Genomic DNA, 25,188 nt, shown 5'->3' with positions numbered 1-25,188 from the left:
TCAGAATTCCTTTTTATCCCCTTTCCCTTTACCCCACCCCCCTTCTTTTTATATTCCCTCTTCAATTTTTTCCCCTTTTGTTTTGTATGGTGTCCTCTCCTCTGGGACATTATTGGGATTATACACACATGGTGATGCATGGTTGGTGAAGGACCCTGAGAGGCAGGGAAGGGAAGAAGTCCTTGAGTGGGAGGCTGGGGTTACATACGCTTCAGGTTACAGACTTCAGGATGAAGAACAGAAATTGTGTGGCAGCGGCGGCAGTGGGAGGCCCCATTAACTAAAGTGGTGCTTCAGGTTAAGAACAGTTTCAGGTTAAGAATGGACCTCCAGAACATATTAACTTCTTAACCTGAGATACCACTGTACTTAACCTGAGGTACCACTGTATTTCAGAAAGGACTCTGCATTTTCTTTTCTCTGTTTTTTCTTTTCTTTTCTCTGTTTTTATTTAGGTTAGTTTTTTAGTATATTCTATTAAGAAGAAACCTGAATAAAATTTTATGGAGGGAACAACAACAACAACAACAACAACAACAACGGTGGAACGGGCTGCCTCTGAAGGCGGTGGACATTTTTAGAGCAGGTTGGACAGCCATCTGCCAGAGACGCCTTAGCTGCGATTCCTGCATTGCAGGGGGCTGGGCCAGATAACCCTCTGCGACCCTGTGGTTCTAGGATCCCACGCAGCAGCAGCAGAACCCTTGGCGTGGGGGAGACGCCGCGTCGCTGTGGCTGCAGCAGCTGAGAGAGCTGCTCCCGGCTTCTCTGCCGCAGCTCCGAGCCTCCCCTCTCCTTCGGAGGCCTCCCTGCGCCAAAGCAGCCCCGCCCGCCCAGCAGCGGCGCCTCTCCCTGCGGCGCGCTCTGCACGTTCTCAGAGGCACTCTCTCCCCAGCCCCGCCTTCTCCTTTATGACGTCACGCGCCCCAGCAAGCCGAGGGCGGGAAATCCCCTTCCGGGGCCACGCAGCTCCGCACCGAGCCTGCGCAGAGAGTCCGCGGGGCGCGCGCTCTCCCATTGGCTGCCCCGCCACGCCAATCATCTACTTGTCACGTTGCGACTGGCTGCAGCGCTCCCGTCGCTCCACCCAATCCGCGCTGCGTTGCCAGGCAGAAAAGTTATCCGGGCGGCGCTCCCCCCCTTTATTCCCCCCTCCCTTCCGCATCGAGGGATTTTTCCGATTGGTCCGCCCGTCCCCGACGGAATGCGCTACCCGGATGACCCCCCTCTCCCTCCAACCTCCGGGGCCGGCAGCGTTGCGGCTTTTTTTTCCCGCCCCTCCTCCGGATTGGCCGAGCGGGGCCGGTTTCCTTTTTTCCGATTGGCCGCCGCGGCACCTGTTGCTAGGCAGAGCGCGGCCTAGCACGCCGGGCGGAGCGTCACTCCCGATGAGTCGGCGTTGATCCGTGAGGGGAAAGCGAGCGAGCGAGGAGAGAGCGAGCAGAGAGAGCCAGCGCGGCGCCCAGGCCGAGCCACCCTTCGAGACCGCTGCAGCCCAGCCTTGCCGCCATGGCCTCGGGAGCCGAGTGAGTCTCACACGGGGGGGGGGGAGACCCGCCTGACAGGAGGACCCCCCCCGGTCCCCTTTCCCTCCGGGCCGCCGCCTGAGGAGGAAGGCCTCGCCGCCTCCTTCGCTCCCTCGCCCGGTCCTACGAGGGGGGGGCGGCGGATTGGGGAGACAGAAAAGCCCCCCCCCCCGTTTCCCCCTTCCTCAGGCGCCGCCATTTCTCTCCCCCCCCCCCGCCGTCGCCTCTCCCCCCCCCAAAGCCTTCCTTGAGGGGAGGGGGGCGCCATCATTTCCTCAAGGGGAGGGGGCGCCGGCTCCTTCCTGCCTCCCCCCCCCCGGTTGGGGCCTCCTCCCCCCCAGCCTCTCATTGAGGGGTCTTTTGTGGGGGGGTCCGGGGGGGCGCGATGCCCCCGGGCGCCGGGGGGGGGGGAGGACCCGGAGGGAGGAGGCGCTTCCTTCTCGGCGAGGCCACTTCCTGCTCCGCCAGTTCTGCCGAGTCACCCGCCGCCTCCTGGGCCGGCGCTGCGAGGGGAGAGAGAGAGGCCGCTTGGCCGGGCCGGGGGCTATGGGGCTCCTTTCCGCGGCCTGCCCCCCTCGCCGGCGGATCCAGCGCCGCCTCCCCCCGCCAGGCGCCTCCAGGGCTGCGGCGGAAGGAGGGCCGCCCTGGCTGGATCTGCCGGTTCAGGGGGCGTCGCCAGGCAGCTTCTGAACGTGGCTCCCGAAGGGTTGCTGAATCACGGAGGAGGAGGAGGAGGAGGAAGGGGGCCTCCCCAGAAAGGAGAATATTACCTGCAAGGAGCCCTTGGGCTTCCAATGATCCTTCGTTCCACATAAGAAACAAGCCTCTTTAATAAGAAACAAGGGCCTTTAGATTCACACTTGTCAGATATGGGGAGGGGGGGTCCCTTTTCCAACATGCTGTCAAGTTGCAGGCCAGATCCTTCTATGGTTCTCGATGGATCCTCAAGCCACACTGGCGAGAATGCTTAGCCCGCTGAACTCCGAGGCTCTTGGGCAGCTCCTCTCTTTCTCCCCAGTGCATAACAGCAGGGTAACTGGCCTTGCTGCCATTAGGTACTTTCAAGCCGGGTCCCCCCTCATGTGGCTGGCTCAGTAGAGTATATGCTCAAGCTGGTCATCACCTCCCATTGTTCCACGGGAGAATTGTGGCTGCTAAACTTGCACCTGCTCCACTTAGCAAAACACACTGCCTCGTGGGATTTTCTCGCTAGTAAGCAAAGTAGCATGCTGGGGTGTTTCAGTAGGAATTCTTAGCTGTGGCAGCCATCTTGTCATATGGAAGCCACAAAGCATTGGTCATGTGATACCAGCTAGAGACCAGGTTCACCACTTCCTGGTCTTAACTCTCAAATGAACAAGGAATGGAAATGAAACCAATTTGCACATCACTTGCTGATTAGGCTCTTCCATTTTGGCTTGAGCTCCACTGGCTATCAGAGCGAAACATGTTAGGACCAACAAGCTGGTCTTATGCTGTTGGTAGAGTCACTAAAGGCTTAGGATAATTTTAAAAATTTCTGTCTTAAAGGGCTCTCAACAGCTATGCTGGGAGAGGTGAGAAACAGTCATGGTTAAGTGACAACAGAAACAGCATTTCACAAAACATTTGTCACCTTGCAAAAATGTACTGTCCATTTTGGGGGGTGGGGGGAGGTTTCCTGCAATATGAATAGCAATTGCCAATCAACAGTAAGGTCTGGAAGCATTGTTTTCTTATTTGGCATGATGTCACAACAACTAATTGACTTTGTGGGGTTGGTACAAAGCCTGCTCTGAGCAAACTGCTTCATGCCCTCACTCTGATTTGGCTTTCTGATGTTATGCAGCAAAAAAAACTCATGCCCTTTTAAAAACAGGAATCCTGAAGCAGCTGCTGGGAAGTGGGGTGGTGGGACAGTCCAACAATAGCCAAAGCTGTTTCTTACTATTGGCCCATCTAGCTCAGTATGGAGCTGACTGGCAGCAGCTCTTTAGGCTTTCAAGCATGAAGTCTTCTCAGCCTTACCTGGAGATGTCGGGGATTGAATCTGGGTATTTTGTGCTCCTGTGAACTATGGTCCCTTTTCACAGCCTAAAAACACACTTGTATGAAAACAGCACTCTCTTTAACAATAGAATAACAATAGAAGTCTTGTTCCTTCTTCTAATTCTGCTACATTAAAAAAATTTGATGGCTGGAATAGAGAAGTTTGGGGGCACTGAGTTCACAAGAACTTAACTAATCAGTATTGGAATTAATTTTGCATCACTGGGTGCTTCTCAACTTGGCAAACATTGTGAGGTGAAAGGAGCCTTGCCAGAAACTTCCTTTTTAAAACCTTGTAAAGTATGTCTGGATGACTTTGCAGTTACAGATAGGTAGCCGTGTTGGTCTGCCATAGTCAAAACAAACAAAAAAAATCCTTTCAGTAGCACCTTAAAGACCAACTAAGTTAGTTCTTGGTATGAGCTTTCGTGTGCATGCACACTTCTTCAGATACACAGTTGTATCTGAAGAAGTGTGCATGCACACAAAAGCTCATACCAAGAACTAACTTAGTTGGTCTTTAAGGTGCTACTGGAAGGAATTTTTTTTGTTTGGATGACTTTGCATGAGAGCAGGAAGATAATTGGCAGGTAGGTAGACGCTTGAGTATTTTCTTCCTGTGGAATTCCCTGGTTTCCAGTCAAAAATACAAGTATTGGTTCCTCTACTTAAACATACAGGCCTCGAATACATGAATCTAACAGTTTTTAGCTTTTTTCTTAACTAATAGTAAACAGTCAGCTGAACCCTTTCCTACTAGCTTTGTTGCCTAGAAAATTTCCTGAACCTTCACAAATTATTATTTGCAAATCTAGGTTTCATCTTCCTTTTGTTGGCTGAAGTTGATTTGTTTTTCTTTTAAACTGGTTGTTCTCAGGTGACATGGGTGAGGCAAGACCAGCTGCTTGAAATTCACTGGTGTCATTGCGGAGATCCTTCCTTCTATTTTTAACGCAGTTACAGCAGCTTGGAAGAACCAACTTTCTGGTTAGCTGTGAAACAACAGATCTCTTCCTCCATAATCTGCTTCCAGTTACAATTCCAAATGAAGTGTCTTCTGTGGTAGAGCTAACTGGTCCCTTGGCTTTCAAGTATTTCCTCTAGCCAAGTATCTTCCTGAAGATCTGTCAGGAATCTTGATGGCCTGGTTCTAAGAAAGTAGTAGCCACCATGCTGTTATTTGAAACTTCATTGCCACAGTGCTTGCTTATTCACATTTGTGTTTTCTTCAGTTTTCAATTTTTGCATGTTCTGCTGGAGGACCGTCTTCTACTGGAAGTGACCTAGATTGGTACAGCCAGCTGTGGATCTTGAGGCTTTTGTCCTCAAGCTGTCCTCGGTGTCTTTTCCTTTGCTCTTCTGAAGACTGCTGCCTGGGTAGTGCCCCATTCCAAAAGTCATGAAGAGGGTTAAAATCAGTTCCCTGTAGCTCTCTGATAGCTGCTTACATTTCCCAGTATTGTACTTACACTCTTCACCTCTCTTAATTGGTAAGAGGGACCTGGAGTTGATCCTCTGCCACCAGGAATGTGGGTTTTCTTGCACTGGAAAATTTTCCAGAGAACTTTCTCAATGTTCCATTTCCAGATACGTTTTGTGATTTGATTTAGCATGTCTGTTTGCCTTACATTAAGGCCACCCAACTAAAGTTTATGTTCTGCATAAATATTAATTTTTTCCAATAGCCCAAAGTAAATGAACTGAAAAACATTATTAGAAGAGTGCAGTTAGAGTACTTAAATGTTACCCCGAAGCATATTCAATACTTTACGTTGAGATTATTTTACTGGAATTAAATTTTTAAAGATGTGCAGACTGATTACATTTTATGATATTCCCACTCATTTAAGCTATTCCCTTTCATTATTTAGAGGTAAGAAAACTTGAAGGCACTGAAAACTGTTTAACATACCTGAGAAGCTGTGCTTTCCAGGCCTATGCAATGGGGGATGGGGAATCGATTACAACCTTTTTAGGGCTGACTGATACTTAATCCATTCCAGTTGCTTAGTTTGAATTGCATTATTTCTATTCATCATATGACTGACAATTTTATGAAGCAACTTGTGTCTAATAATGGCACGTTCCCTGCCAAAATATGATGGTGGAGAAAACCCCCACATTACATTACTTGACCGCATCACACTTGAGCACATTAAGTTGCCTGAACAATATCTGGCTCTTCTCTAGAGAGTTGGCCCCAGGTGCTGCATCTCACCCTCCTCCAAGTTTGGGTTTGCTGGTACCATGACAGTTGTGCTTCATCTTAGCAGTCAGTCTTAACTAGTGTAATCTCATCTGTATTTCCTCAGTTGCTGCATATCATTGAAGGCAGATTTAGGAGGGTTGGCTTGGTGTCCTATTTGGCATCCTGCAAAGCATCTACCAGTCACTTCCAGTAGGCTAACTCATTTCACACTGTGTTGTCCTGAGTTTCTTAGGGGTTTTCTTCTTTTAGGCTTTGCCTATAAGCATATCTGCCAGGGAACAAAATACTTGAAGAACTCCCATTTTCATACCATTCATGTATTTTCTGCTTGAACTTTGCAAAAGAAACGATCAGTTTCACTTTTGTTTTTGGCAACGTAAAGCTATGATGTGTCAGTTTCCAACTTAAGGGTGGAACTGATGAGCTAATGAAACTTACCCAGGCCTCTTTCAGTTCAACACATTCTCAGACTTGTGTTGAAGTTCTTGCTTAGTTTAAAAAAACAACAACCCTTGGACAATTTGGACTGCAAACTGGATATTGTAAGAGACTCTTCAGTGATTCTGCCTCTTCTTAGTGGAAGTGTTTGTAGAGCAACAAGTGATGGGATAGGGCTGCTCTTCATCTTCTTAGAACCTTTGCTGTGTGATCCTTCAGGGCTTTAGGTTATCAAGTCTTTGATCTTGCTCTGTAGCTGGCCAGGGAGGTTGCCTGCAGGTGATGGTAAAGGGGGACTCGTGGCAGTTTATGACCCACCAAGGCTTAATCGATGGGGTCCAACTTCCCCGACTGTCAACCTTGAAATGTTTGTGGGACCCTTTCTGTGCCTCGACTTTGGGGTTGTTAGGGAGCTTGATGCAGCAGTGTTGTTGCTGCGGCAGCTGCACTTCCAGAGCGCAAGTCAGGTGCTGGTTTTAGCTCACAGAACCTTAAATGGTTTGAGCAATTAATCTGTGTTGAATTTTGACCTCCATGTGGGAAATGAGATGTTGAGGGCTTGCAGAAGGACTCTGGCTATTGTACACCCTTTAATTCCTCCCCTCTCTTGGTGTTCTGATGCAGACTAAGCTTGGGCATCTTCTGGGAAGTCTACACAAACATTTTGACAGAATAAGTGTCAAGATTTGCCTAGGGACTATCACTTAATGGGGGGGCTCTTTGTATGTGGGTTGTTTGCCACACTGCTTGCTTTCTTCAATGGTAAGTGGTTTCTGAATGTTTCTGATCTATAACTGCTCAGTAGAAAACAGAGTAGAGGGCACTGTGGGAGAACACCTTGTGCTCTCATGTTTGTTTTGAGTTTTGTTGCATAGAAAGTTGTACTTGCCTTTCAACTAAAAGAAAATGCAACAAAGATGCATAGAATGCAAATGGTCGAACAAGGGTGTGGCTCCGTCTCCTATGCTCTTAACAACTCTTGTCTTCTCTTGTTACAGTTCCAAAGCTGATGACTTGTCAACTGCAATTCTCAAGCAGAAGAACAGGCCCAATCGGCTAATTGTTGATGAAGCAATCAACGAGGACAACAGTGTTGTGTCACTGTCACAGGTGTGTTCAACATTATCAATAGAGAGCTATATCACTGATATGTGCAATTTGTTGGTGACTTTGACACAGAATGGAGAAAGTCGTCTCTGAACAGGCTATTTGTATTGCCTATTCTGACTGTTAGTGGCTCAGTGGGTTTTCAGGAAGAGGCTTTACATCATATCTAACACCCCCACACAGTTACAACCGGGTACCTGTGGGTTACCCCAACAGGACACCCTTTCTCCTAAATTTGTCTTTATTCGGCCTTGTATCCCTTCTGCTGATTAATATTTTGTGCTTAACTGGATGCTTTTATCAAACTAGTACATTACCAGTTGTAGTCAATTTCAGATCAGCAGAATTAATATACCAATTTGTTTTTAAAATTCAGTTGTTGACCTGCTTTCTCACACTTACTGTTTTCAGGCCAAAATGGATGAATTGCAGCTGTTTAGGGGAGATACAGTCCTGCTGAAAGGGAAGAAGAGGAGAGAGGCAGTGTGCATCGTCCTGTCTGATGACACCTGCTCTGATGAGAAAATCCGCATGAACAGGGTTGTTCGCAACAATCTGAGGGTGCGCCTTGGAGACGTGATCAGGTGAGGTCTGCATGTCCTGTTAAACACACACGAGTTAATTTGGTCAGTAAGCCTGTGGCTAATATGTGGAAAGAGTTCTTCCAAGCATGCTGCCTTGTGTTGGTTATTGTTGCCTGTTTGTAAAGGGAATTGTCAACATTAGTGGCATTGGTGTGGACTTGTTTATGAAGTTATTGATGGGTTAAATTAATAACTTGATCAAGGGGAGCTTGATTAATAGCTTAATCTGACACAGTTGTTACCTAGAATAAACAGAGTTGAACAGGAAAACTGCCGAGAAGCTAACTTCTGTGTTCCCTGCTAAGAGGAAGGGAGCGTGTGGTAGGGCTAGGGAGTCACATGAACTGGCATGCTTTGAATAACTGTGACCTATGGAGACACTTACTCCATTTGGGGGTAAACAATGTCCCCTTTAAATTGACATTGCAAGACAAATTGCCTCACTCCAAAACAAATTGCCTGCTGAAGCTGCCCCATATTCTTACCTCATTAAACCAGTGTACCTATGTAAAAGTGGAGTCTCTGGAATTCTTTTTATCATGAGTTCTGGGGTTCTTATTATCATAATGTTCTTCACTTGGAAAAAATTATGTCAGTATTGACTTATTTCTATAAATTATGCTGAATTTGAGAGAGCTGTAGAGTTTGAAGCATTTTGTTCCAGTCCTTTTGCAGAGGGTTGGGGAGAGAAGGAAATTGGAAGAAAAAGTCCGAAGAGCTGGAGGCCAGAGTGAGGTGGGGTAGGGCAGAAAACCAATGGACTAGGAAGCTGCCTCATTCCGAGACAGACCGCTGGACCGTATAACTCCTTATTAAGTGAGCTGGTGAGCAGTTCTACAGGGTTTCAGGTGGGGGCTTCTCCCAGCCCTACCTGGAGATGCTCAGTCTTGACCTTCTACATGCAGAGCAGGCGGTGTACCCCTGAGCTGGGACCCTTCCTGGATGGAAGGGGAATGACAGGGACGGTCTGTATCTGAGTGACTGGACATCTGCTTTGCATGCAGAAGGTCCCAGGTTCAGTCGCCAGCATCTCCAGGTCGGGCTGAGAAAGATTCCTTGCCTAAAACTCCAGAGAGCTGCTGCTAGTCAATGTAGACAATACCAAGCTAGATGTCCCCTTGTCCTGACTGGATGAGAGAAATTCCTATGTTCCTAAGTCTGCCATCGAAAAGTTGGAAATGAATAGGAAGTCTGAAGGAAGTGAAAGGGTAGCTGACTGCTCTGTCCTTTTCATTGAGACTGGGAAGTTGTTTCTTGTAGATGTTTCTAGTTCGCAAATTGGGGGCCACTTGAGGGTCACAAAGGCACCTTCTTTCTTTCCAGCATCCAGCCTTGTCCAGATGTGAAGTATGGCAAGCGCATCCATGTGCTGCCCATTGATGACACAGTGGAAGGGATCACAGGGAACCTGTTTGAGGTGTACCTCAAGCCATACTTCCTGGAAGCATACAGACCCATCAGAAAAGGTAAGGGCACTAAACCAGTATAGAAGCTGCTGTGGAGAATACTTTAGACAAGCTTTCTTCAACCCGCTGTCATCCATGTTTATTATTTTATTAGTTGCATTTTTATGCCACCCTGAATTTTTCAGGTGGTGAAGCGTGGTCAGGGATGATGAGAGCTGGAGTCCCAAAACATCTGAACAGTTTTAGTCCAAGCTATAAACTTTTATTTGGGTTGCTTGTGAGCTGGTGTCTTTGACTAAATTTTCCCAGTTCTGTTTTGCCCCAAATGAAAGTCTGTGGCTTCCTGCCATGTGCAGTGAGCAGTGGTGTTGCAGAAACTGCCTCTAGACTGTTTGAAACAGCTGTCAGTGTCTAAGCCGTAAGTCTAGGGTCTTTTGATTGTGAAGCATTGAGAAGTAGCCAAGAGCAGAGGGGCCTTGTGTTGAGCTTCTCTGGTGTGTAGCCAACTTTACAATTCTGTAGGCCCTATTCAGTCAAGTGAGGCGAGACCATGCAGTTCTCCCCCCCCCCCCCCCCCCCGGTAGTAGTGGTCAGGCTGGCTTGCCGTTTCTCCTAGAAGCAACATCTGCCATTCCTGTTCCCTTTGGGGAAGTTCCCAGAGCTACTAGTGCCACTGTGACTTTGTCCTAAACTGTGAGTCTATAGTAAAGGAAGCATCTCCTCTGGAAACCTTCACCTGCTCCCTCAGTTCTGAGCTTTCTTAAGTAGAGGGATGGGGAACCGTTACAACTCTTGAGAGCACTTGTTCTGGAGGTGGGTGGTGTCTTGACCCTCATTAATATGCTGATAATTTCAGGGGACATCTTCCTTGTGCGCGGAGGGATGCGTGCAGTCGAGTTCAAAGTGGTGGAGACAGACCCCAGCCCATACTGCATAGTAGCTCCAGACACCGTGATTCACTGTGAGGGAGAGCCTATCAAACGAGAGGTGAGTTGAGCAGGCCTCTTCCACAGCTCTCATTCTGTGACTTAGAGCAGGCCATAAGCGGTGTGGTGGGGAAACAAAGTTGAGGATTAAAAGCACTGTCTGCTATTTGGTTCTTGGGGGAAAGTCCCCCTCGGGAAGGAAGGCAGAGCTGTTGAATACCAAAGCAGCCATGTGCTATGTTCCTGTCACAGGAATTTCCCATTCCCAGCTAAAGTGGTTATTGTAGCTTTGGCACATGTTCCTATGACGGATGAACTGGACAAGGTTGTAGACTGAGATCACTTCCTTGGGTGCTATACCACCCAAATGGTGACCGGCTGGTTTTTAACATACTGTCTGTTAGAAGGAAAAGAAAATGTTTGATAACATAGGCTAAGAGCCATGTTGGAAAATATTATTATCATTATTATTATTATTATTATTATTATTATTATTATTTGTATACCACCATTCATCTGAAGATCCCATGGCAGTTAACAACAGGAAAGTACAAAATGAGAATAAAAAATACATAATAAGACAAATATAAATAGACCCTTCCCTTGCACAAACCCATTTAAAAAGCCATAAAATGTTAATCAGCCGAACGCCTGTTGAAGAGGGAGGGTTTCACCTGGTGCCTAAAGATATGTAATGAAGGCACTAGGCAAATCTCCCTGGGGAGAGCATTCCACAAATGGAGAGCCACCACAGAAAAGGCCCGTTCTCATGCTGCCACCCTAGGGACCTCTCGTGGAGGAGGCACGTGAAGAAGGGCCTCCAGTGATGATTGCATATGTAGAGAAGCAGTCCTTGAGGTATTGTGGTCCTGAGCCACAAATAAGCACTCATCCAGCTTGACTGGATCTTGGTCCTTGAGTCCTTTTATGAGCTAGCTCATAAAAATATAGTATGCTTGGGACTTAGCATTTCTGAATTTATCTGATATAGTTGTCATACTGCTTTGACCATGAGGTCCTCAGTACATTTATTCTCTGTCCCTTGAAAACATGCCAGGATGAAGAGGAGTCCCTGAATGAAGTGGGCTATGATGACATTGGAGGCTGTCGAAAGCAGTTGGCTCAGATCAAGGAAATGGTTGAGCTGCCTCTCCGGCACCCTGCTCTCTTTAAGGCTATTGGTGTGAAGGTGAGTATCTGACCCCACTCATGACGGGTTGGACTCTGTGTGGGTAGCAAACATGTCCTGCAGGTGCTGCTTCTGCTCAGGTGTTCATGTACTAATGAATGCTAGAGCCCTGCTTCAAGAGTGCTCTGATATCATGCGCTGGTGTATTTCTATATTTAATAAAATCTGTATATAGCTTGATTGTTGAAAATCTCAAAAGTACTTTACGAATAGAATAGAATAACAAAAATGTTGGTAAAAGCAGCTATTTAAAGCTTTCAAATCGTCATTAAAATCAGCAATAACCTAAAGACAGATTAAAATGCATGTAAATATTCTACATACGTTGGTAGGGTTGTCCAAACAGAAATGTTTTTAGCAAGCACCAGAAGAACACAATGAAGGTGAAAATTGAGGCAGCATCTTCATGGCCACCTGCCCACCCAGGCAAATATGAGTGCCACCTTCTATCACTGTATCTGACTGGGAGATCAGGGCCGCAGATAGTAAACTGGGTGTGTGCACATCCCACACTGTCAGAAGGAAGATTATAAATCCACTCCAACTCTTCTCCCCCTGCCGCTCACTCAGGGGGCAAGAGGGAACCCCAGCAAATCAAACTACCCCTCAACCAGGCTCTCACCCTGGGAGAGGGATGCAGGACTCTTCCATAATGTTTGTCCTACAATTCTATATCATGGGGATGGGGGCGTTCACCTGTCTCTGTGGCTCCTGAAATGGTGGTGAATCCCTTTGGCATCATCCCCTGCCACTCTTGGCAGGCCCTGTACCACACCCCTGCCTGTATTCACCCTGCCAGCAAAGAAGCAGTGCCCCATGCTACAGTCAGCACAGACACACTTACCTGCAGGCAGATAACCATGCAGGTCAAACAAAGTGCTGCAGTGAAAACCCACACACTCTTGCTGACTGGAAGAACAGACCAGGCACAGACCAGGATGGTGCAAACCAACCCTTCCTTGCTTAGTCCTCTGTGGTGTACATAGGTGCCGAGTGTGCGGGGCTGCAGCTGCTCCAGCCCCCACAACACTCCCCATGACAGGACTGGCCACAAATGTTTGTGCCGGGAGGCATGCGGTCTGACATCAGCACGCATGCTGATGTGCACATGTGACGTCACGTGCACACCCCGGCGGGCGGGCCGACGTCAGACTCACGTGTGCCTGTGGCATGCACAGCCCAAGGCACCCACGGTCCTAGGGCAGATACTTTCTGGATAGCACTACAGGTCTTTACCAGAATTTGGATTTAACCCTCAAATGCTAAGCAACGTACCTGCCTTTCTCTAGCCTCCCCGTGGAATCCTGCTGTATGGTCCACCGGGTACTGGGAAGACCTTGATTGCCCGAGCAGTGGCTAATGAGACTGGAGCTTTCTTCTTCCTCATCAACGGTGAGTGCCTGGGAGCAGCTTCATGGTTTTTTATTTATTTATCCAAGGTTATATAGTGTTTGATAAAGCCTCAAATTGGTTTACAAAAAACCCCATTAAAATTATCAATAAAAGACATTTAAAATGGGTGTTTAATTAAAATCAACAGTAAGCTAAAACAGATTATAGCACATGTAGCTTCTGCATGCCTGGATAGGTTTTCCTTTGTGTTTTAAGCCAGTTTTGGAAAAGTGTAGTGAAGGCACCCACATTATTATTATTGTTATTATTATTATATAGTCCCTTATACCCACAGATCTGAGGGTGGTTCACAACATAAAATCACAATATAAAAAAACACATAATACATAATAAAAATGAAAACAAAGACAATGCAATAATCCCCCTGGTCCATAAGCAGGGAGTTGCAAAGGTTAGAGCTGCCACGCTAAAAAGTTCTGTTTACTTGCAACTGTGGAATGAGTCTCGTGTGGCATTGATGACAGTGACAGTTCCACAGAGTGAAGCGGTTGAGTGGGCTCCTCTAGGGTAAGGTAATCCTGCAAGTAAACTGGTCCCAAAACTGTTCCGGGCTCTATGCCTTGAACTTGTTCTTGTAGCAAATTGGTAACCGGTGCTAATCTCTGAGCGGAGATATTATATGCTAACAGGGTCTCACTCCTATGAAGCAGCTGTGCCGCAGCTTTCTAAACTAACTACAGCTTCTGGATCAGGTGTAAGGGAAGCCCCCCATAAAGTGCATTGAAGTCACCATGTCTGAGTTGCTGTGGTCATGTTCACCTTCATGTTGACTCCTTCAGCTGTATGGCTAGCTTGATATTGAGCAAAAGGCAATGAGGTGGAGAGCAAGTAGAGGCTGTTTTAAAAATGTCTTTCCTTGTGGACAAGACCTTTCACAAAAGTTAAATTCTCGGTATGGAGGGTTCCTTGCTAAAATTACATCTCAGTTTCAGTATTTGTATCTTCCTTCTCTGTTGGATGAGATTGCATCATACTGTGTATTGCTTCCAGGGGACTTTGGGCAGTTTTTGGTATACTTGTGCTTCCTAGCCAGCTTGCAGTGATGTGCAGCTCCCTCTCCTCCTGGATCACCATGGTGGCTGCCCATGAGCAAGGGAGCGGAGTCCCACCCTGCTGTGCTCTCCTCCTATAGAGCTGTTTCCCTCCACCTTTTGATATTGGTACCAAAGGGAGTTCTGTAATATCCTGGACGAAGGCCAGAAAAGCGCTGCATTGAGCACATGCTTCTCAGTCTAGGAACTGACACTGACTCTTCAGTTATTAGGTGACCTCAAAATAACCTAAATAAATAGCAAATGTTATCAATGCAACTGACAATGTTGGGCAACAGCTCAAAATTACAATGTAGGCAGTAAATAAAATATAACAATATACAGTGGTGCCTCGCAAGACGAAATTAATTCGTTCCGCAAGTTTTTTCTTCTTGCGAGTTTTTCGTCTTGCGATGCACGGTTTCCCATAGGAATGCATTGAAAATCAATTAATGCGTTCCAAGGGAAACCGCCTTCAGACCAGGTCCGGGGACAGTCTCTCCCCCGACCTCTTCTGAAGGCTGGGGGGGGGACAAGGGCTTCTGAAGGCTGGGGGGGGGGCTGGGGGGGAACAAGGGCTTCGCTGCCGACCCCCAGCATTTTAAAATCTTACCGGGACACGGGGAGATTTTAAAATGCTGGGGGTCGGCAGCGAACGCTTCTCTGATCCCGGGACGGCAGGCAGATCTGCACCGCCATCCAGAGCGGGGCGGGACTTAGCGCCCCGCTCGGGATGGCGGCACAGATCTGCCTGCAGTCCCGGGACGGCAGACAGCTCTGCGCTGGCATCCAGAGCGGGGCGGGACTTAGCGCCCCGCTCGGGATGGCGGCACAGATCTGCCTGCAGTCCCGGGACGGCAGACAGCTCTGCGCTGGCATCCAGAGCGGGGCGGGACTTAGCACCCCGCTCGGGATGGTGGCGCAGATCTGCCTGCAATCCCGCGACTGCAGGCAGCTTTGCGCGGCCATCTGGAGCGGGGCGGGCTTCGCCCCCGGCTCCCGATGGCCGCGCAGAGCTGCGCTGATCCCGGGACGGCAGACAGCTCTGCGCCGCCATCCCGAGCGGGGCGGGACTTAGCACCCCGCTCGGGATGGTGGCGCAGATCTGCCTGCAATCCCGCGACTGCAGGCAGCTTTGCGCGGCCATCTGGAGCGGGGCGGGCTTCGCCCCCGGCTCCCGATGGCCGCGCAGAGCTGCGCTGATCCCGGGACGGCAGACAGCTCTGCGCCGCCATCCCGAGCGGGGCGGGACTTAGCGCCCCGCTCGGGATGGTGGCGCAGATCTGCCTGCAGTCCCGCGACTGCAGGCAGCTTTGCGCAGCCATCTGGAGCGGGGCGGGACTTCTCTGCTGTCCCGGGGAGATTTTAAAATGCTGGGGGTCGGCAGCGACCGCTTCGCTCCCGCCCGCCAGCATTTTAAGATCGCCCGGGGCAGCGGAGAAGTCTCCGCTGTCCCGGGAAGGCAGGCGGGGGGGAGCAAAGACTTTTGCCCCCCGCCGGCCTTCAGAAGAGGTCCAGGACCTCTTCTGAAGGCCGGCTGTGGGCGAAAGTCTTTGCTCCCGACCGCCAGCAATTTAAAACAGGTCCCCGGAGATTTCCCTATGGGCTTTCGTCTTGTGAAGCAAGCCCATAGGGAAATTCGTCTTGCGAAGCGCCTCTGAAACAGAAAACCCTTTCGTCTTGCGGGTTTTCCGTCTTGCGAGGCATTCGTCTTGCGGGGTACCACTGTATCAAAATGCACCACTTTAACAGAGAACGTAGTACTAAACTCTTGGAAACAGCTGCCCATTTTCAGTTATAAGATCTCAACTCAGCCTTGCTTCAGGGGAGGATCCTTATTCTTCCCTTGGGTGCTGGGTGTTTATGAAAGGCTTTGCCAAACTCAGTTGTCAATAGAGAACCTGTCTCCTTGGAAACCTCACTTGCCCCTTGAGGAGCCCAAAGGAAGTACTTTGATCTATGCAGTGCAATTTCAGGTGAATAGAAAGTGGTGAGTCTACTCTCTATTTTTGAATCGAAAATAGCTGCATCAGTCTGCAGAGGTTCATTGGCTCAGTTCACACACAACATTCAGCCAGTCCATGACTTGGCATGTGTGTGCAGGCTCCCGGAGAGGAGATGGCAGCCACTTTGTCCCTCTGGTCTGCTGCTGCATTTTTGTGAGTTGAACCATGGCTTGGCATGTTGTCTTGTTTCAGACAAACCACAAGCAGTAAAAGAAGAATAGACCTTGGTTACAGCTTGTGGCATGTCTGGAGTGAGACAAACTCTGAGCTTAGGTTTACAGAACATGCCAATCCGATCCATGGCTTAGCTCACAGCAGGGCGGCGCCAGCAGCATGACTGGGAGAGGAGCTAAGCAGCCATGATCTTTCCTCCAGGAACCTACATTCTTGCACATTCACACTAAGCCATAGTTGCTTGTTAATGGAGTCATTGAAAGGCAGAGAGGAGAAATGGAAAGCCAGGATATGGAGCAGCTGGATTAGTTCCCAGACTGGCAGTTTGGGGCTGCCACTGTTGATCGGCTCAGGTGTTGGGTTGGAAAGGAGTTTGAGTGCCACGTGGACAGTGTTACGGACAAACTGTCCAGCTGGGGTGACGAGCCAAATAATATCACACCACAGATGGAAAAAGAAAAGGTTTATTCAGACTGCAGTCAGAAGATACAGGGGGAGTCCAGTTCCAAATCACGTACAAAGGTTACACAGCAGGGATCACTCAGATTTATACATTTCAAATGCGTTGGTTCCAACTTGGTCACCTGGCTAAGGGGATGATGGCATGTTTGGGGATTTCTCTAGCTTGTTCTGCTGATTATTAACTTGGTCAGTACCATGGTTAGAAACTGATGTATGAAAGCTAGGAGCTAAAGGGCGCCTTAAACCAAGGTTATGGGCGCGACAACAGAATGTCTATGCACCCCTTTTTTTAACAAGAATACAAAGCTGGAAATGAATGAATTGCAGCTAAGATACTATGTTCATTTTTCACATGGTCTAGCCCTTCCCCTGCCCACCCCCCTAATATTCTTAAGAGGGTCTTCTCCAGTCTTCAGAGAGTAGCTGGCAGTGGGGAGGCAGAAAAAGGTCCTCCTTTCCTTCCATTCTGCAGTTTTAATCTGAAATCGTAGGCCCAGTATTGTACCCACAGCTAGAAACTGCTCGCACTAATGAAATTCCCTGTTACAAAATGCACCTAGAACAATGGGAGTGTCGAACGTTGGTCAGAGAAAAGGACATGGTCACGAGATAGGGGAGTTCGGTGCCAGCAGCCTTCTGAAAGCTTTTGCTGACCACTGCAATGTATTGCTTATGGGAGATTAGTCAGGAGGGTGAAAAAGTAACAGACAAATCAAAAGTTTTGGCTCATCCCCATTCAAGCTGGGTTAAAAGGTTACTGGGAAGGCCAAAACTAATATAGCTTTCTTGCTTCTAGCTAATTTCTGAGGCCAAAGTTAAAGTCCGCTGTATGTAGAAAGATGGGGTCTTCCCTGATATATAAGATGAAGCTGGGGTCTCTTTGGTTTTCCTCTTCTCAGGTTCCTACCAGCAGTGCTGCTTTAAGCAGGACTGTGACTTGGGTTTGTCACTTGCGACTGCTGTCACCTTCTTCCTCTTTAAGTAACATACTGCCATTTTCCCACAGGGCCTGAGATTATGAGCAAGTTGGCGGGTGAGTCGGAGAGCAACCTGCGGAAGGCCTTTGAGGAAGCGGAGAAGAATGCTCCGGCAATCATCTTCATTGATGAGCTGGATGCCATTGCTCCAAAAAGAGAGAAGGTGAGTCTTCTGCCGATCCGTTGATGGAGCTCAGTTCTGTGGCTACAGCACTTTGAGAAGGGGTGCTTGAGGAAGTGGTGAGTGATAGGCTGGGGTGCAGGTGGCGCTTGGCTGTTCCAAGGCATGTTGAAGGCCCTCAGTCTGGACTTGAGCTCTCCGAACGTTCTGTCTCCTGCAATCAGGTATTGTAAGCTAGCTTAGCATTCTTATGAGTTGCATGGCAGAGGAGCTACACTTCATTGCTGGGCCTAGTTAGGTTTTCTGCTTTGTAAACGGACCTTCTGAGAGGAGGGCTAGGCAGCACACCTACCCATTCTGGATGATGATGGTGATGATAGGAATTCTTGCCACAGTAGTAATAGTAATTTATTACTTGTTCCCTTCCCATCTGACTGGCTTTCCCAGCCACTTTGGGCAGCTTGCAACAGAAAGGAGTTAGTGTTGGGTTGCCAGCATCTTCCTCCCGTTTTCATTATGCATCTCGTAGGTCCTGAACTGAAGTCTGCATTTGATCCCATGTTTGCCCTAGAATTACTACTTGGGCTGGATTATCTTACTACTTGGTTTTTAAGCTTGCTTTTTTGGTGGCCAGGGGAAAGGGTGGCTTGTGGTGAAGCCGACTTGTGCCTTGGGATTGGGCGCTTTCCTAGCAGATCTTCACACTATCGGCTGTTCTCTCCACAGACACATGGCGAAGTAGAACGGCGCATTGTGTCTCAGTTGCTTACACTTATGGATGGCCTGAAGCAGCGAGCACATGTGATTGTAATGGCTGCTACCAACAGACCCAACAGCATTGATCCAGCACTCCGGCGATTTGGTAACTAGGCTTGTTCTGTTGTGAGGGTGTTACAGTGTGGTAGATGTTGGCTCAATACATGCAATAGTCTTTGGGTAACTTAAGTACTAGCACAGACCTTCACAAAGCATGGATGTGGTGCAGGCTCATTTATTAGTATTTTTAGCCCCTGGGAGAAATTTCAGGTTTGCGCAGGTTGTAAACTCCCAGTGCCACTTAAAAACGGAAAGCTGTGTACTGTATATGTGAAAATCACAGTGCTCCTTTGCTTAGACTTTCACATGATAGTGAGGGTACAGACGTGGTGACAGGAGAGGAATCGTAGAATTGTCAAGTTGGAAGGGACCCTGGGGGTCATCTAGTCCAACCCCCTGCAATGCAGGAATATGCAGCTGTCCCGTATGGGGATTGAATCTGCAACCTTGGTGTTATCAGCACCATGTATCTAACCAACAGAGAGAGAGAGAGAGAGAGAGAGAGAGAGCGCTTCCTGGTGGGCACCTTTTAAACACATTGCTTGATAGCAGAGAGCTGATTCGCCCACCATCCAACTGAGACTCTTGCCTAGTTCGTACATGCAGCAGAAATGAATTTTACAAAACCATTTCCTGGATTGTACCACCTCCAGCTGCACCTGGGGATTTTCATGTGTGAATGCTGCTATGTAGAAAAACAGCATGTCAAGGAAGGCTAAACTTGACTCTTTAAAAAACAAAAACAAAACTAGTCTTCCTCTTATAAATATGAGAGAATGTGGAAGGCAGGAAAAGTAACACTGACCCCATTAGCCTCCTCTTTAAAATGTATGTAATTATGTTTGGGACAGGGTGTCTGTGAAGTGTTAATGGCAGCTAATTTAACAAGATGGATCAAATAACTTCCTTTTTCTTTCCTTTTTACTGAAAGAGACAGCTTTCAGTGTTTTCTTCCCTTGATCTTAAAACACATATTCTCTGAAATTGAGTGGAGTTTCTTTTCAAGTCAATATTCATGCCAACACAGCCTGAAAGCACACTGCTGAGATAAAGCTTCTTCACTTGTTAAACATCATCTTGTTACCTTGTGAGGAATGTCCATTAACTTTCGTGTTTCCCTGAGATCTTTTTAACACCCAGTGCTCCCATTTTGCTGTTCTGCGGCCTGTGGGCTTGGCCTTGGTGGCCTTTGTGCATGGGGGAGTGGTGTACGTACAGAAGCAAATATCAGTGTTGCTTTTGGTGCCCTGCAGGTCGCTTTGATAGGGAGGTGGACATTGGCATTCCTGATGCTACTGGCCGCCTGGAGATCTTGCAGATCCACACCAAGAACATGAAGCTGGCTGATGATGTTGATCTCGAACAGGTTCGTTGGTTTCTTTTCTTGCCCCTATGAGGTAAGGCTCACAAGCGTCATGATCTTTGGGGTCTTCTTGAGTGATTGGAGCAGCTGGGTTCCTTTTCCTCAAGGAACCTCGACTTGGAGCACCTGCTTACTCCTGCTTCTCCTTCCCTTGCTTCAGGTGGCTAATGAGACCCACGGCCATGTGGGTGCAGACTTGGCTGCTTTGTGCTCAGAGGCAGCTCTTCAGGCCATCCGGAAGAAGATGGATCTCATCGACCTTGAGGATGAGACCATTGATGCTGAAGTGATGAACTCGTTGGCTGTGACCATGGATGACTTCAGGGTAAGGGGGACGCGTCCGTGTCTTCTCTCTCTGGGCGTGGGGGATCATCCCAGCAAATTGTGCGTGTGTCAATGAGCCACCTCTTTCCACCTCTCCTTGCAGTGGGCCCTGAGCCAGAGCAACCCCTCAGCCCTGCGCGAGACGGTGGTAGAAGTGCCACAAGTCACTTGGCAAGACATTGGAGGCTTGGAAGATGTCAAGCGAGAACTGCAGGAGCTTGTACAGGTGAGGCTGCTGATGCGAGACTCCCAGTTACCGTCATTAGACCAAGCTAAGGGCCTAGTCATGGGCAGCAGCATTGGTTATCAGTCACTCTTTTGCATAGGAAAATATAAATCGTTCTTTAAATATAAATGGATGCTACATTGGCAGGATGTTGGGGGGGGGCGGATAACCAGATGTTCTTTGAACTTCTACTGTTTCTTGGTTAAAAGTGTAGGAGGTAGTCCTGACTAAGGGCTGCACGTAGCTCTTGCACACCCTTCCAGTTACTGAGCAGGGAGGCCCCACTGGCACATAAGCCTTCTCTGTTCTCTTGGCTGTTTAAGTGTATCTTGCTTGAATGGTTCGCTTTCTAATGCCTGCCAAGTCTTTTTACAAAACTCCGAGCCCTGTAATGAGACCTGCAGGTTTAGGGCCACATACTTGCCAAGGAACGTGGCTTATGTACTTTCTCTGCATGTATAAACGCAGCTGGCGATGTTCCTTTGGGATCCTGGGGGTAGCGCTCTCATGGCTGACTTCAGAACAGAAGATCTCACTTTCTCTGAGCTTTTAAGCTGGATTGTTTTCAGTCACAGCATTACTTGTATGTCATTTATGTTTGGCACCATATGGCTGCTCCAGTGTAAGCATCAGTTATATAATTTTGGGTCGTGCGTTTGTGGTGAGATTAACGACCATGACGCCATTAAATCCTCAATCTACTGACCCCTAGACCATTTTACCAGGGTCACCAGCTTGTGCTCATCCTGTAGGTGAGGGGATGCCGGCTTATACTCCTGGGCTATTCTATAAGAAGTAGTAGCAGCAGCATGTGTGAGGAAAGAACAGACGTCAAACTCTGAGCGGATGTTGCACCCCTGCCTCTCTGTGGCTCAGTGAAGCATTGCTTGCTACTACAGAGCCCTTCCCAAGTGCTCCACGGCCACACAGTGTGGCGAGGCCCTGAGCTCAGGATGTTCTCTCCTCCCTTCCCTTTAACCTTGTGGGGCTGATACTGATCTTCTTCCTTCCACAGTATCCAGTAGAGCATCCTGACAAATTCCTTAAGTTTGGCATGACCCCCTCCAAAGGGGTGTTGTTTTATGGGCCTCCTGGCTGTGGAAAGACCCTGCTGGCCAAAGCCATTGCCAACGAATGCCAGGCCAACTTCATCTCTATCAAGGGTCCAGAACTGCTCACCATGTGGTTTGGAGAGTCCGAGGCCAACGTGCGGGAGATCTTTGACAAGGTACAGCTCTCCCTGCTGGATTTTCCCTGCAGGGTGGCCCCTTTTCACACTGGCATTTCCATGCTGGGTCTGGTGAATTGGTTCCCTAGCCCTTGCATGTTTTGAGGTCTGACCGAGCATCCTTCCTCCACGCAGGCCCGCCAAGCAGCTCCCTGTGTGCTGTTCTTTGATGAGCTGGACTCCATTGCAAAGGCCCGTGGTGGGAACATAGGGGACGGTGGTGGTGCCGCAGACAGAGTCATCAACCAGATCCTAACAGAGATGGACGGCATGTCAACCAAAAAGAACGTTTTCATCATTGGCGCCACTAACCGGCCGGACATCATTGATCCCGCCATCCTGCGCCCTGGGCGCCTGGACCAGCTGATCTACATCCCACTGCCTGATGAGAAGTCTCGTGTGGCCATTCTCAAGGCCAACCTGAGGAAATCGCCTGTGGCCAAGGCAGGTTTTGGGCTGACAGGAATGCTGTGGGGGGGGGGTACAGATGTCACTTTTTGTGTCTGCAGAGAACTTGGGAGTCCTGCAGAGATCAGAGGTCATGACTTGGACCATGATGCAACTTTATTTAGCCTCCAGTTTTTAATCAAGATGCATTGAAATATTTGCTTGCCAATTCTTCATGGTGGGAAAAGAAAATTTATTTGCATTAGAGTGAAGGGTGGGATATCATTTAAAAAAAACAATTCACCTTCTCACAGTTCATAGAATCTTAAGAGTTGGAAGGTACCCAAGGGTCATCGAGTCCAACCCCCTGCCTGACAACTGATTAAAGCTACTTTGTTCTGACAAATATTTGTCTTACTAGGCAGTTGATTTGTGTTTTATGTAGTAAACCTCATTTTAAAACGTTCATTTTTATCTGCTGCGCCTGCTTTTTTGTTGCTGTTGTTTTACGCAGTTTTATTTCTTTTTATGTGGTGCTTTTGTTTTTCCTTGCTGTCATACACTGCCCTGCATGATGGAAATACATTGGAAGGGCAGGGGATAAGTTGGCTTTATAAATGAATGTGGGACCTCCCGTGTTTCCTCAGGACGTGGACCTGGATTTTCTGGCTAAGATGACCAATGGCTTTTCAGGAGCCGATTTAACCGAAATTTGCCAGCGGGCCTGTAAGCTGGCCATCCGGGAGTCGATTGAGAATGAGATCAGGCGGGAGAGGGAGAGGCAGACCAACCCTTCTGCCATGGTGAGTGTCTTTGGACTTGGGGTGGGAAGGGGGGGTTGACCGTGGCTGTTGGTGGCACCTTGTGCTCCTAACTGTGACTTTGCCGGTTTAGGAAGTGGAGGAGGATGACCCAGTCCCTGAGATCCGGCGTGATCACTTTGAGGAGGCCATGCGCTTCGCCCGCCGCTCAGTCAGCGACAACGATATCCGCAAATATGAGATGTTTGCACAGACCCTTCAGCAGAGCCGCGGCTTTGGTAGCTTCAGGTGAGCAGAGCTTATTGGCGTGTGCTTTGTGTCCTCCCTCTTAGTAGCTCTTCATATTACATGGGACTTCATTTATGACCCTGGGTTTTTGGAGAGGTCCAAAAGGGGTCCACCACAGCTGGTGTCAAAAATGTGCAACTTGTGCTTCTGTGGTGTACAGAGCTGCTTTTCCTACTGGGACTTTGCACAGTACCTGCTGTCCACATTCCAAAACCTATCTTGCCATGAGAGCTTACAGCTCCCATTAGACGGGACGAGGAATGCAGTGATTGCCATCGCTACTCGTGTTTCCCCAGTACGAGGTGTTGGGTCTCTTCCCCCCCATCAATATCGTATTTGCAGCTTTTGGAAGAGTATGTTTATGGGAATTCGTGAATTATTATTATTATTTTTTTACCAAAATGGCATGACTGCTGTGCAGGTTTAAGCTGCTTGGTGCTTAGAGTTTAGTGAGAGGGGACTGGATCTGTTTCTAGATCTCTTCCCTCTGTAGCCCAGCACTGCTGCCGTATCCCCTCCCCTCCCTGTTACTACCCAGGATCTCTGTCATCCTGGGGTGCCCCTTGTAGCTCTGTGCCTTCACGACAGAGTGAAGGGCCTGCGTGGAACTGAGCAGAGGGGGAACCCATTTGCGTGGCTCCTCCTTCCACAGCAAGGTGTAAAATGGGATGAAGCATACAGGACATGTCTTGGCGCTTGGCCAGAGAGCCAGAAACCCAGAGGGCTCTGAGAGGGCACTTTGAGGTAGGGCGTCTGCCATGCATTTCTGTGCCACAGCAAAGGTGGGGAAATGGATCTGGCCAGAGGGCCAGACCCAGAAGTGGCCAGCTGTCTGAGGGCTGCTTTGACAGGTCAGGTAATTTGAGACTTTTGAGCCACAGCTGCGAAGGGAGAACTGGTCATGGGGAAGAAGGTGGCTGTGGCTTACCCCAAGCAGCCTTGATGGCCTCCTGCTCCGTGGAAGGTATTCAACAGCTGCTCTTCTCTGCCTGTTCCTTGCAGATTCCCATCAGGTAACCAGGGTGGTGCCGGACCCAGCCAGGGCACCGGAGGCGCCGGTGGTGGGAACGTATACAGTGAAGACAACGATGATGACCTCTATGGTTAAAGTGCTGCCAGAGCGGACCAAACTGCAGAGCAGGCCGTGTTGTACAGGGCGATTCCAATGGTCAGTGGACTCCTGGCTTCTTCATTCCTTGGTCAGACCCATGTAGCTGCGTGCCAGACTCTGTCAGCAGGAGTCTGTTGCTGCTGCTGCAAATGCAATGTTGTTGGTTGGGAGGCAGGTGGGCGGGCAGTTGAGGAACTGACTACACTTCTGGGAAATTTCTGTTCTAGTTTTATGGCAGAATCAGCAGCTTTAGCAACGGGTACAATAGCCTGTAAAAACAAAAAGTTTAAAAGTTTAAAACCCACAAAAATAAATTAAAAAAAATCCCATAAATTCAAGTTGGCATTGGTCTTCCTTCCTTCATTCCTTCCTTCCTTCCTTCCTGTTGGTCGTTTTTCTGCTGCTTTGGCCATCCAGGCTCTTGGCAAAGCTGCCTGTGCAGTTGTAGGACAGCAGGACTCCTAGTGCTTTTAACAGTCAGTTTGTACAGGACCTCCAGGGATTCTTTCAGTAGAAAATATTTAAAGTTTGCCAGGAGTGGAGGCTCATGCCTGATAATAGTGTTTCTGTAAGCAGAGGTGGTACTTTAGGGTCACAAGATGAAGGGGGTGTGCTTGAAGGCTTTGCTCACCTGTGGGAGGGAGGTGTTAGTGCCACCCTGAAGGTCAGGCGTTCTCTGTGCCCCAACCGGGATTTGCTCCATGAACTTCATCTCTGCAGCTTGTGTCATCTTCTTGGTTGCAGGGTTTATGGTCTCCATTAGGACTTAGTAGTGTTACAAACTCTGTGGTTCGCACACAAGCCTACAGTTTTCACATGGAATCTGACAGTTCTAGGGATCTTTTGACGTTAAGACCGGGTGCATCCTGGAATTTTGCACCCCAATAGTTGACAAAGAAAGATAAAGCAAAAATAAAGGTAGTGGATCAAAAAAGGGACTTTGTAGACGACACACAAACAGGCTCAGTTTAAAACGAGTGCAAGGGTTATTCTTACAAGCATGCCATAGGGGGAAAATGTGGATGTGGTCCGATAAAGGGACAAGGGGGTATTGGTGTTACTTGCTTGTTAGAAAGAGATGGGGAAG

General features: G+C 48.5%; 1 protein-coding gene across 1 annotated transcript; it reads left to right on the top strand.

Annotated features, from left to right (window-relative positions):
• The first annotated feature begins 1,356 nt into the window (after positions 1 to 1,356).
• Positions 1,357 to 24,439, top strand: VCP (valosin containing protein). Its single transcript, XM_028748180.2, has 17 exons — positions 1,357 to 1,526; positions 7,200 to 7,311; positions 7,720 to 7,892; positions 9,216 to 9,358; positions 10,155 to 10,285; positions 11,282 to 11,413; positions 12,703 to 12,805; positions 17,506 to 17,639; positions 18,324 to 18,459; positions 19,667 to 19,779; positions 19,937 to 20,101; positions 20,204 to 20,326; positions 21,342 to 21,554; positions 21,690 to 21,998; positions 22,589 to 22,744; positions 22,836 to 22,990; positions 23,993 to 24,439. Exons 1-17 carry the CDS (start codon positions 1,510 to 1,512, stop codon positions 24,096 to 24,098), a joined length of 2,421 nt encoding a protein of 806 aa, XP_028604013.1. The 5' UTR covers positions 1,357 to 1,509; the 3' UTR covers positions 24,099 to 24,439.
• Positions 24,440 to 25,188: the final 749 nt, after the last annotated feature.

This window comes from Podarcis muralis, chromosome 11, assembly GCF_964188315.1.
Source record: "Podarcis muralis chromosome 11, rPodMur119.hap1.1, whole genome shotgun sequence".
NCBI classification, from domain to species: Eukaryota; Metazoa; Chordata; class Lepidosauria; order Squamata; family Lacertidae; genus Podarcis; species Podarcis muralis.
Note: the sequence above shows the minus strand (reverse complement) of the source record. Positions and strands in the feature narration are given on the sequence as shown.